The following is a 12,649-nucleotide window of genomic DNA, read 5'->3' on the forward strand; positions in this document are numbered from 1 at the left end:
GCATGAGAGAACTAAAAAATATACATTTAGTAAAAATGGGCCAGACCATTAACAAACAACAATGGCTCTTTTAGGGGCCACCAAACATAAATACTTATGACCAACAGTCAGCAATACACAAGATAATATACATGGTAACAGACAGTAAGTACTCTGAAGCCCAGTTTATACTCCTAACAAGCTGGGCATGCATGTAATAGTTTTATTTGAATAACTGGTATCTCTTGAAAAATCCTTTTCAAACTATTGTTCCAACATAAAGTACAAAACGTTTTACAAATGTAACTTGTCATGAATTACTAATAGTCCCTCTTCTTGAACAATCACCCCATTTTGGATCACATAAAAAAGAATAATATTTATTGCAACTGTCTGTAATTCCAGGGAAATCAATTAGGATTATCAATATAGGTAAGCTTAAATTGGAGTGCATAATGAATGGTTATTTTTTATGAAAGATGCCGCTAAGGAAGTAGCATCGGCGGTCGCTTTTGAAGGTAAATATTGTAAACATCTATTGCGATAATTTTAGTTGTTTAGAGTGACTAGTTACAAGCTGGCTATACATGGCCTTTCAATAAAGTTTCTCTACAAATTATAGCAAGAGCTTACCATGATTTGATGTGTCCACAAACAAAATGTATTCGGACCAAATGGTGTAAAAATGTTCCTTTCTTGACCCCGGCAGGTTTCTAACTTCCAGAAAAAAATAAAATGTATTTAAAGAAGACCTTTCGCATCGCCTTTAGCCTCTTTTCTTTGTTAACACGCTCTGGATGCCATGACAACCGCATTACAGCTTCTCTTCGCGCACGCTTTCCAATATGAGGCCGCTGATATGAACCAGTTTATCTAATTCTCGGCTTTCCTCGGTTCGTAGAGGCACGCAAACAAAACCTCTGGAAACTAAAATGTTCATCGTATTTGGTCATAGTCTCCTTATACGGATGACCAGAAGGTGCGAAATGTTGCCGCGTAGTTATCATGGCTGAAAACCAAACAAATGCCTCTGGATCGTTGTTTTGTCAAGCTACACGACTGTCCCAGTCTGTAGTGGATCGTGCTAGTGTCTCACTTGCTGACGATGGGCAAAACACGATACAGAGGACACAAAGCGGCCACAAATACAGGAAGAATACGCTAGAAGAACTTTGTCGAAAGCGCCTGAGGCGAAACAAGGCTCACAAAACTAAAATGCGTCAAATGACCAAAAAAGATAAGCGTACTCTTATTCGATCAAAGATAAGGAAAGATCTGGAATCAGCCCACAAAAAGGAGATCGCAGAACTAACGAACTCAGTGGAAAATCTAAAAAAGAAGGCAGTATTCTTCTGGAAAAAGTGGAAGGGCAGCAAACTTCTCTATCAGTCCCAGAGAGATTGTTCCAGGTAATTAAGTAAATGAGGGAATGGTTTTGCTGACTGACATAGATATCTTGAGGACTAACCCTTTATATAATTTGTGGTCGTTAAGATATAATTAATTTTTTGAAATGGACTTCACCAGTTTCCTTACAAACTAGGCAAAGGAAAAATTGAGGATGCCCACTATTGTTGACAAACATGCAATCTGCTTGCCCTCTCTCACCACACCCACTCTTCACCACCCTTCCCCCATTTTATCCATCCAAACAAAAATGTAAAACAAAACAAAGAAACAAAGAAATAAGGACAACCACCTGAATTAATGCAAAGGTAATTTTATTCAAGTCATAATGTTCAAGTCAGATTGATGCCAAACCTTTACAGAGGTGTCTCTGGTGTATTTATTTACTGCGTCTTGGTTTACTTAAACTAGATTATAAGGAATGATTACCATTCACTGCATCTGCTGTAGTCCAAAGGAAATCAATCGGAAAAATTTGACGGATGACAGAGGTCAAAGTGGAGAAGAAAGCTATCTTGGAGAAGGTGTTTTTGGTGTTTGCCCCAAGAAGCTCTATAGGGGGATTGCAGTTGCAGTGAAGCAGTTCAAAGCGAATGTTTCCATTTCTCTTGTTAAACATGAGGCTTCTGTTCTTGCAAAAATGGACCATCCAGGTAATGATCAGACCCCAGTTATTCAAAGGGTACATAACATTATTCATTCGACAAATCCCTTAACAGTGGCTACAGGGACGGATCAAGAGGGAGGGTGCAGGGGGTGTGCAACTCCCCCTGAGGTGACCAATGACTTTCTAATATAACTAGTATTCTGTTTACGTCACCCATCAATTATGTTATTCCTTAGTGGTGCACCCCCTCCTAAGAAAAATCCTGGATTTGTCCCAGGGCTAGTGGTTTGTTTTGCTAACGCATATCCACCATTAGATATTTACCCAGTGGATAGCATAATCCACTGGGAAATATGTAATGTGCAAAACTAGGTCCAGTACTAAAAACAAAAGGAAAATCCAGCTGTTCTCAACAGACTTATTACGACTGTAATCATATTCTACAATTTATTATAACCCTTTAAATTTTTACTTGCCTTGTGTTGTCAATCATAACCTTTCTTAATGAGTAAACTACAGAAGAACTCCATTGATAGTGTATAGCTAGGTGACTGAACATTAATATGCTGAGATAATAATTATAAATACACTGATTATAAAATATTGTTTTCTAACATCTAGGTTTACCTCTATTGTTTGGATACTGTACTGAGGCCAAGCCATACCTCCTTGTAACTCAGTTTCATGGGATGGAAGGCAACTGTGTCACCTTCAGTTGCTTGGTGCATAAAATTATCCCTGATTCACGAAAAGAATGGTGCAGAATTATGTATAAGTGTGCTGATGCTCTGTTATTTATCCATTCTAAAGACCACCTCCACAATGATTTAAAGGGTGATAATGTGATAATAAGTGATGTCAATAATAGTTTACATCCTGTAATTATTGATTTTGGTAAATCTACTACACTAGCCAAAGGCAAATTATACAAGCTGTCTCTAAGAGATCAAGAAAAGTACAGGAAATATCACAAACACATAGCTCTTGAAGTTGTGAGAGGGACTCGCTCACAGTCTCCAGCAAGTGATGTTTATGGATTTGGGTTACTACTATCACTGCTATGTAAATACAATAAGACATGTGAACCTCTTCGTAAATTAGCAATAAGCATTCTCCTGCATAAATGGAAGTCCAGAGAAAAGACCTACAGCACAGCAACTGGTAGCTGCATTACAGTTACAATACACCAGTCAGTAAATGTAAAAATCAAAACAATATTTTCCAAGCTTTGCTATGTTGTGCATGATACCAGTTACACTTAATAAATTAATGTCCATTAAGGTCTTATGAAGGGGAGGGAAGAGTAATAGTGGCCCTGGGATAGTGGCCTCATTTGCACTGGTTGGCTTGGATTTGATTAACAGCAGTTTCATTTCTGTTTCCCACGGCTAAAAAAATGTTAAGATGCCTTTCCTGCAAGAAAACCAAGAACAACAGGCATTACATTGTATGTCAATGGTGGCACCCATTACATCTTGCTGACTAGAGTACGGTAACCCTTGGCTTTGCAATAAGACTATGATGATATCATGATACATCTTTTGGACTTTTATTATACTGTTTCATGAAAGAGGATTCTGGTGCAAGGTTGCTTTAACAAGTCCAATGTTCTCGATAGAAAATGTTCATTGACAGAATGAAAATGTAGACAAACTTCACAGGACACAAATGCATTCACAGTAATAACATAACTACATTTGTACGTATGAATTCAAGCAAACTGACAGATCAACAAACATAAAATTATCAAACCAAGAACCACAGCCTTCTAATAGGGGCAAAATGATTGAAATTAGGGGGACAAATAGAAAAAAAAAATGATAGATGGAAGTCTGGGGACATGTTTCTTCTTTTCTCTTTTGGTGAGAAGGGAAGCATCTTTTATATTTCTGGTCTCATCATGAGATGTTTAAAAAATTGAATTGCCAAAAAAGTAGTGAAATAAAATGACAGCTACCACAAGACTTGACACAGCCAAACACGAAAACAGTTCACAGCAAACTTGAAACTTATTTTGAAAAATAAAATAACAAGACCGCCATAAGTAGGCAAAAGTACAAGATTTTAAAAGCAACTTAAAAATACTTGTGATTATTATGTAGGTTATAACTTGTTTCACAGTAATCGGAACTGGTTTTTAATTATGGTAAATTTCTGTAAAAATGCACAAGGGCTGGTGTGGTTGGATTTAGCTATGACATTGAAACTTTTCAATACTAAAAATGTAGTAACGGGCATATGTGGAACGGAACCTTTTTTAAGTTTTCATTTAGCTTAAGATTATTGAAATAAATTCTGATAAGACATCACTGAGTAAATTGCAGACCTTTTTACTTGATCGTGAACAACAACAAAAATGGCCAAATTAAATGAAATTTGGTTTGGCACAAATATAATGCGCCGTTTTCGTACATGTTTCAGGGTGGTAATGGCAAATTAGCTTATTAAAATTTGTAAGGTATAACATCTAACCTTAATTGCCACGTTTCGGCTGCTTCAGGAACCTGCAACTGTGTAACTTTCAATGTACAGTGGCATCCTTCGCGAGTAAAACTACAAAGAGACAGCACAAATTTTTCCAGCACTGTCTAGAAGGGTGAATATTGAAAGAAATTGCTCTGCGTATAAACGCTGATATGCTTGAAAGTCGTTGGCTGAACGATTGTACATTTTATACTATCAAGCTTAATGTTTACAACAAGCGTTCGGCGAACGACTTTTCGATTAGATAACATAAATAACGTGGCATCTTTGAATGCAGTTCAGATAGCAAAGACTACTCTTTTTACCTTCTAACAACGTCTTGGTCCTCAATCTGCTGGTATCGTCAAAATCAGCAATAATTCAAAATGGCGGAATCCTTTCGCGAACATTACGTTGGCTGACACGCGGGCTCTCGATAGTCTCTATGGCAACTCGCAAGATCCACGCAAATCCACGAATTCCGCACACTCTGATGGGGCGCGAAAATAGTTTTTGACCCAGGCCTTAATTCACTTGAGAGTCTGAGGACAGAAAATGGGTGAAGAATAAAACTATCACTGAACTCTAACACGATAGCACTAAAATCATTGGGCGGTTTAATTGGTGAACCACCATACTTGTTATAAATTTGTGAAAACACCGCGGTCTGATTTTCCTCGCTATCAAATAATTGGGGCAGTGCAAAGAGTGCATGAATGCAACACTGATGTAATCCTTCCCTGATTTTGTTAGCAATGGCAAAGGTGTACCTTGAGGACGGCGACACAGAGTACAAAAAAGGACACCTTCAGAAGGCTAAACACTTCTACACTGAAGGACTTCAAGTCAGCTGCAGCGATGACCATTTAAATGCCGAACTCTACAGCAAAAGGGCAAAAGTGCATTTCTATTTGGGTGAGAGTTTGTACTACTGTTAAAACAGTCTGTGCTATTGTGCGCCTCAGCTAAAATTAAAGTATAAAAGATCAAAAGAAGAATCGTATGAATTATTCTTTCGTGAGAATAGTTTCATTTTGAGATTTGAGCTCTGGAAAATTTTATTTAGAATATTGCATAGAACAAAACACCATCTTTCCCCTCCAAAGTCAATCAAAATTTCTCCTGGTTTAAAATAGACCAAGCCTTCACAAATCGCTTCTAAACTCTCTCTTTGACAAGTTCATTTTAATAAAGAGTTATAAATCGACTATCAAAGTGGTAATTTTTACCATGGTTGCTCAGGTGTCCATGATCGCTCTTACATCCCATTCTTTACACTGATTTCGGTCTTGACTTTGACTGGCGCTCTTTGTAGGAAATTTCCAAGAAAGTCGAGACGATGCAACAGTTGCTGTTCAGTTGGCGCCAACTTTGATGGAAGCCATAGAATACGGTGAGTTTATTAGTGATAGAAGTCAATGGAAACAAAATGAGATTCTAGAAGAAAAGATCGTGGATCATTGTATTGAGATGTGCCTTTCTTAACTTTCACTGTTTAAGGAACTTGAACTTGAACTTTATTTTTATTTAGACATGGTAAATCTATCAGATAAAATAATAATGTTATTACAATCTATTATTACAATGACATTCTACTTTAATCTAGATAAACATGATCTAAATTTGAAGGTGAAATAGTAAAATAAAGAAGTTCTGCTTTCCATAGATGCCGTGTGCGTTTTGTCGGTTCAGACGAAGAAATCGCGACAACAATTGCGAAAAGATTGAAGTGATTTTGCTCGCCGCAATTCAGGGGACAAGCTGTTCCAGATAACCGCACCGTTATAGCTAAAGCTATTTTTCAGGAAATTGGTGCGGGGCAATGGAACAGCTAGTTTGTTTTCAGAGTTCCTTAGATTATAAGGAGGATCATATTTAGTGAAAAGAGAACCAAGATAGTCGGGCGCAAGACCATGTATAGATTTATAGACCATGGTGGCCACTTCTATTTGTCGCTGAGTATCCAACCGTCTCCAGTTAAGTTGCTCAAAAAGAGGATCAGCGTTTGTGTAATAACTGGAGAAGGTCAGAATACGGGCAGCCCGGTTTTGCAACTTTTGGAGCTTATACGAAAGACCTTTGTTACAATGCCCCCAGACCTCGCTGTAGTAATTAAAATACGGTTGAACTAAGGCATTGAAAATGGACTCCAGCGTTTAATTGCTCCAATGCCTGATGCGATTTTCTTGGCTATTTTTTCAATGTGCATATTCCATGAAAGATTTTCATCTATATTCACACCCAGAGATTTAACCGAGCTAACTTGTTTAATTATGTCACCACCTATGAATAGTTTAGGGGAATTTTTTATTTTTATTTATTTTATTTTTATTTAGACACGGTAAATCTATCAGATAAAATAATAATATTATTACAATCTATTTTTACAGTTACAATCTATTTTAATCTATATAAACATGATCTAAAATTTAAAAGTAAAATAGAAAAAAATAAAGAAATTCTGCTTTACATAGATGCCGTGTGTGTTTTGTCGATTCAGAGGAAGAAATTGCGACAACCATTTCGGAAGGATTGAAGTGATTTTGCTTGCCGCAATTCAGGGGACAAGCTATTCCAGATAACCGCACCGTTATAGCTAAAGCTATTTTTCAGGAAATTGGTGCGAGGCAATGGAACAGCTAGTTTGTTTTCAGAGTTCCTTAGATTATATGGAGGATCATATTTAGTGAAAAGAGAACCAAGATAGTCGGGCGCAAGACCATGTATAGATTTATATACCATGGTGGCCACTTGTATTTGTCGCTGAGTATCTAACCGTCTCCAGTTAAGTTGCACAAAAAGAGGATCAGCGCTTGTGTCATAACTGGAGAAGGTCAGAATACGGGCAGCCCGGTTTTGCAACTTTTGGAAGTATCGTAAGTACCTATCCTCTGCCGCAATCCAATTAACATGAATTCAGTTTTAGATGAATTAAGAGTCAATTTGTTTGCAGTAAGCCATGTATTAATATTGGATAGGTCGTAATTAATTTGATGGCCTGCTCCCAGTTGGCTTGTTAGCTCAATTGGTAGAGCGCTGCACTAGTATCGCAGAGGTCAGTGGTTCGAGTCCCGTACAGGCCTGAAATTTTTTTCAGGTCTGATTTTCACTATTGCTCAAATAGTGCTTTACTGCGAAGGATCGTTCTCATATAGGTCGTGATTCATAACATCATCGATCATTTCTATGTTGTTACTGGCAAAGGTCAGGTGAGTATCGTCGGCACACATACGTGCAACTGAATTACACAGGCAATTAGGAAGATTATTTATGTATAAAACAAAAAGCAAAGGTCCTAGAATTGTTCCTTGCGGAATTCCACAAGTGAGAACTTGACTAATTGAGAGCGAACCATTTACGAAACATTGTTGATTGCGATTATCTAGGTATGACCTAAACCATTCATAAGCGATACCGTGGATACCATATTCGAATAATTTGGACATAAGAATTGTATGGTCAACGGTATCGAAAGCCTTCTTTAGGTCGAGAAAAACTACTGCATTTATACTGCCTTTATCAATGTCGAAGGCCCAATTGTTTGTGGCCTCCGACAAGGCAGTAACAGTTGAATGGAGCGAACGAAAACCAGATTGCTGGCTGGAAATCAAATTGTTTTCGGTGAGATACCCGTAAACCTGGACGTAAATGATACGCTCAAACACCTTAGCTACTACAGTGACGATAGAAATTGGGCGGTAATTGTTTAAGTCGGAGTGCTCTCCCTCTTTGAAATGTGGAATAACCTTTGCGCATTTCCATTCCTGATGGAAAACACCTGATCTGATGGACTGATTAAAAATAGAACACATAGGATCAGCTATCAGATCAGTGCACTCCATAAGAAGTCGTGCAGATATCATATCTAAGCCTGTGGCTTTCGATTTACAAAGCTTAGACAAAAGTGAGAACACTTTAGAAGGATTAATACATTTTAACTCAAAACGTTTGTCAGTTCCCTCAAGGTAATGTAGGTGTGACCATTATTAGAATAAATCTGGCTAGCAAGCTTGGGTCCAATAGAAGAAAAGTGATTATTGAAGGCATCGGCCAGCTCAGAAGGGCCGTAAATAGAGTTACCATTGCGTTTGACTTCTTTTATGGAACAATTATTAGTTTTCCTCGACGTGAGCTCATTTACAATCCTCCAGGTCTGGCGCGGATTGCCTTCGTTTTCGTCTAATGCCCTTTTATAATAGAGCTCTTTTGCTTTTTTGATTTCGTTATTAACCCATTAATGGCCGTAGCTTTTGTGGAAAACTGTGTTTTGAAGCTAGTCGAGCAGATTTTGGGTCACTGTTGTGGTTTTAAAAGCTCAAACTTACCAAAAACCTCTTGACAGCTCGTACACTCGACGGCCTTTCGATCCAAATGCAAAATGGCGGCCTGAAATCTCGGGCACGCGCAGAAAGCAAAATTTGGAGATTTTTGGGTTGAAAAATAATGCCCCACTTACGACTTTTACTTTTCTCTCTTTCTCCTGCCCTTTGTTTCCCCTCTCCTTTCCTGAAGTTTCTCCTCACTTGCTAGAAATTTAGTAGGCTTCATTTTGGTGTGGAGATTTTTTTGGAAACTCATTATTTTCAAAGCACTTGTTCAGGAAGGTAGGTGGGTAATGGAACAAGATTTTCGTGCAGATTTTCAGGTCAAAGTTACATGGTTTTTTGGCTATTTCTCCAATCTCCTTCACTCAATTGCGCTCATTCTGGTATCGTTTGTAAGATATTTTCAACCTGTTCAAGTACGTGCTCAAAGTCGCGCTCCAGGGTTAAAAGTGATGATGCCACAAAGTGTAGAAAGGGTGTGGGTCCCCATGGGCGCATACGGGCGCACTGGATGTCAATAGGTTAACTAGGCTGCGAAATTTTTTAAAAAGTAGCCAGTCATTAGCATCCTTAGAACGCAATGTTTTCAATTTAAGAATATCTCTGTCATGCATTCGTTTCTGTAAGTAAGGTATAATCCAAGGTGACTTTGAGGCGCGCGCCCGTTTTACATGAAGTGGGGCATGCTTGTTTAAACATTCCAGGAATAGTTGTTTCCATACAGCCCACATTAAATTAGGATCAGCATAGCTTTCGATGCTACTCCAATCCTGTTGACATATATCGTTACGAAAGGGATCAGAGTTAAAATTCTTAAATTTCCTATATCTCAGGGTAGTATGCTTATTAGTCGTCGATTTTATAGAAACTTTACGAAAAGCGTAAACTAAACTGTGATCGCTGATGCCTATATGCGAGACCCCTGAGCCGACGACCATATCTGGAGTATTCGTTACAATTAGATCAATTAGAGTAGATGATTTGTCCGTAATTCTAGTATGTTCACTTATTAACTGGTCAAGGCTGTAAACTTCAGCAATATTAGATAAGATATTTGTACTGTTGTCAAACTCAGGCGTGGCCATATTACAATTCAGATCTCCTGAGACGTAATATTCGATATTTTCTGAGTCTAGTTTTCTAATAAGGTCTTTAAATGGTCTAAAAAGGTCAATTGAAGAATCAGGGGGTCTATACCAGGTCATAACGGTAAAAGACCTTGATCTGGGCTTCTTGATTTCGACAGTCAGACTTTCTATGTGTTCACATATTAGATCAGAGCGAACAGAATAATTGATTTTGGAACAAATAAAAAAAACAAACACCCTCTCCAGACCTACCGTTGGAGGAGCGATCGCTACGAATGGATTCATAGCCAGAAATATGAATTTCATTAGCGCTTATTGTGTCATCCAATTTAGTTTCATTTATAGCTAAGATATCGATAGGTCTGTTGGAAAGCAAAAATTCTTAGTTCGTCAATGTGTGCAGAAAGACTATTGATATTTAGCGAGGCCAATTTGAAGCCTCGTTTAGACGGGAGAATTCGTGAGAAACGATTAGATTTCCAAGGTCACGATTACGCTCTGAATTAAACGGACGGCGAGTTAAGGTCAACTACATTCATCTAATTTATTCGCGAAGTTGTTATACTTTGGAGTACTTCTCAAAAAACATATTCATATGATTTTACTTCTGCCTCAAAAAAAATTTAAAAAAAAGAAGACAGTGTTCACTTATCCGTTAGGATTCCAATCAGTCACTCAGTGATCGGCCCATAAATTTTGCGAGGGATGCCGCCATTTTGGAAACAAACGAGGAACCTGGCCATACATGCAAATTCCTATATCCCTCTTGTTGACAGTTTTGTTTATCGCCAAAGAATTGAATACTTGAGTCAAGAATTCCCTCATGTATGGCCCCTAATAGTTTAAACAACCCAAAAGAATATCCTTTGAAGGTGAAAAAAGGATAGTGAGAACTTACCAGTAAGCGACCAGCTTACTTAATAAGATTCAAGTTGCCGGAGTCTGAAGGCGTAAATGCTAACTTCGGATCAGCCACTGTTTAGTAGTTGGCTTTACAATGCAAAAGGTAGCCATGTGCAAATAAGAAACATGCGGTGGTACTGGGTAAAAAGTAACAGACTCCCTTCTGATACAATGAAATATATGAAGTTCATATATTTTGAACTGCGGTATTAGATACGTATGATGCACGATCCTGGCAGTAGATAGCGCTATTTAAGCAACAGCGAAAATCAGACCTCAAAAAACAATCAGGCCTGTACGGGATTCGAACCACTGACCTCTGCGATACTAGTGCAGCGCTCTACTGATTGAGCTAACAAGCCAACTTAATGGCCTGCTCCCAGTTGGCTTGTTTGCTCAATTGGTAGAGCGCTGCACTAGTATCGCAGAGGTCAGTGGTTCGAATCCCGTACGGGCCCGATTTTTTTCAGGTGTGATTTTTGCTGTTGCTTAAATAGCGCTATCTACTGCGAGGATCGTGCATCATACGTATCTAATACCGTAGTTCAAAATATATGAACTTCATATATTTCATTGTATCTGATTTATCACTTTCATGGGTTTATTATGAATCAACTTAATGGCCTGCTCCCAGTTGGCTTGTTTGCTCAATTGGTAGAGCGCTGCACTAGTATCGCAGAGGTCAGTGGTTCGAATCCCGTACGGGCCCGATTTTTTTCAGGTGTGATTTTCGCTGTTGCTTAAATAGCGCTATCTACAGCGAGGATCGTGCATCATACGTAGACTCCCTTCTATTTGTTGTTTGTGTTACTTATTTGCCACTTGAAAATCATTTGGATCTAGCAACAAGTTAAAACTAGTTTGCAGTCAAATCATTCTATGAAATAAGTTTGCACGCTGATTTCCAGGCATATTTAGAATCTAAAATGTAAAACAAAGGGACTGCGAGAACTGAAGCATTTTAAAACTTTCCCATCGTATTGAAAAAAACAATAATATAGCGAAACTTTGATCCAACGGGTAGAGATTTCATGCTGCAGTTTGGTCAAAGTAGGTCACTTAGTGATGGTTTCGACAAGTTAACTTTTGTATTACCAACAAAAGCGAATGAGAAGCTTGCATTGAAAAGATGATTTTCTTTTAGGAGCTGGGGCTTGTGCGCAGTTGCAGTTACATGAGGAGGCCTTGAACTGGTGTCTGAAAGGACTAACAGTATCCTTTTATGTTACAAACATAAGTGATCATGTGAGCAAGTTATAGGTGAATGCTGAAGTTTCGACAACCCCAAAAACTCCAAAAACTGTGGGTATTGCGGTAGGTTGCACAATCGTTGTGCATACTTATGTCTAGAAGTTAGAATTTGACTTATAGTTTGGGTATTGGCTGTTAATGATACCTTTCAGAAAACTTCTTTACTTCATATTCAACAATTATCTATCTCCGGATACGTCAATGATAAATGTATCCGTCTGCTTTTTCTGCAAAACATAATTTCCGTTTAGCTCCCATTTAGCTCGAGTTTAGCTCTTATAGTCACCCGCGATTAATTGAAAGATTTTCAAATTTCTAGTTACAAAAACCTTCAAATCATCCCTCTAAATCATAAAAAAAAAAACTCAATGCGCGCTTATGGATTTTCTTATCTTGTCGCATGCTCCATCTCGGCCCAAAAAGGATAGCGTGCATTTCCTCAGAGTGAAGGCAGTAAAAAAGAGTTTTTCCGCTTCAAAGAGTATATTTTGTTTTGGATGGGCTAAATTTCAAGGGCCAACTTTGGACGCAATAAATTATGAAATGTCTCATTTTCATCTTATCTTCTATGAAGTGCATACTACTAAAATGGACCACGTTGCAATTGAAATCAAACTGCAGTCGGC

At 38.2% G+C, this 12,649-nt stretch overlaps 3 protein-coding genes, 2 long non-coding RNA genes and 1 pseudogene across 6 annotated transcripts in view; 3 read left to right on the forward strand and 3 right to left on the reverse strand.

Annotated features, from left to right (window-relative positions):
* LOC148729779 (uncharacterized) overlaps positions 1-600 on the forward strand; it is a 3,796-nt gene extending 3,196 nt beyond the window's left edge. The window contains exon 3 of the mRNA XM_088762195.1: positions 1-600. This exon is cut by the window's left edge and continues 1,730 nt beyond it. The gene's annotated coding sequence lies outside the window, so the exon portion shown is untranslated.
* The window catches only part of LOC148729778 (uncharacterized), a 6,786-nt gene extending 6,006 nt beyond the window's left edge, over positions 1-780 (reverse strand). The window contains exon 1 of the long non-coding RNA XR_016002120.1: positions 613-780. This is a non-coding gene — a long non-coding RNA (uncharacterized LOC148729778). The remainder of the gene's footprint in view (positions 1-612) is intronic.
* The window catches only part of LOC111330779 (uncharacterized), a 30,052-nt gene that overhangs the window by 9,774 nt on the left and 7,629 nt on the right, over positions 1-12,649 (forward strand). For both annotated transcript variants that reach the window (XM_088762169.1, XM_088762170.1), the window contains 3 exons: positions 5,210-5,371; positions 5,772-5,849; positions 11,917-11,984. In XM_088762169.1, the coding sequence (XP_088618295.1) occupies positions 5,210-5,371; positions 5,772-5,849; positions 11,917-11,984 (308 nt within the window). The remainder of the gene's footprint in view (positions 1-5,209; positions 5,372-5,771; positions 5,850-11,916; positions 11,985-12,649) is intronic.
* Positions 970-4,302, forward strand: LOC148729780 (uncharacterized). The gene is made up of 3 exons (XM_088762196.1): positions 970-1,388; positions 1,837-2,039; positions 2,615-4,302. Exons 1-3 carry the CDS (start codon positions 985-987, stop codon positions 3,253-3,255), a joined length of 1,248 nt encoding a protein of 415 aa, XP_088618322.1. The 5' UTR covers positions 970-984; the 3' UTR covers positions 3,256-4,302.
* LOC148729781 (uncharacterized) lies at positions 1,680-4,899 on the reverse strand. The gene is made up of 3 exons (XR_016002117.1): positions 4,783-4,899; positions 4,466-4,546; positions 1,680-3,406 (listed from the first exon to the last, which is right to left on the reverse strand). It is a non-coding gene; the product is annotated as an uncharacterized LOC148729781 (long non-coding RNA).
* LOC148729782 (uncharacterized) lies at positions 6,140-10,694 on the reverse strand (annotated as a pseudogene).

This window comes from Stylophora pistillata, chromosome 5, assembly GCF_964205215.1.
Source record: "Stylophora pistillata chromosome 5, jaStyPist1.2, whole genome shotgun sequence".
Taxonomy (NCBI): Eukaryota; Metazoa; Cnidaria; class Anthozoa; order Scleractinia; family Pocilloporidae; genus Stylophora; species Stylophora pistillata.

Coding starts and splice junctions, on each gene's coding strand:
- LOC148729780 (XM_088762196.1), top strand. CDS start 985: ATGGCTGAAAACCAAACAAATGCCTCTGGATCGTTGTTTTGTCAAGCT. Junction 1,389..1,836: donor TCCCAGAGAGATTGTTCCAG/GTAATTAAGTAA, acceptor CATCTGCTGTAG/TCCAAAGGAAATCAATCGGA. Junction 2,040..2,614: donor TGCAAAAATGGACCATCCAG/GTAATGATCAGA, acceptor TCTAACATCTAG/GTTTACCTCTATTGTTTGGA.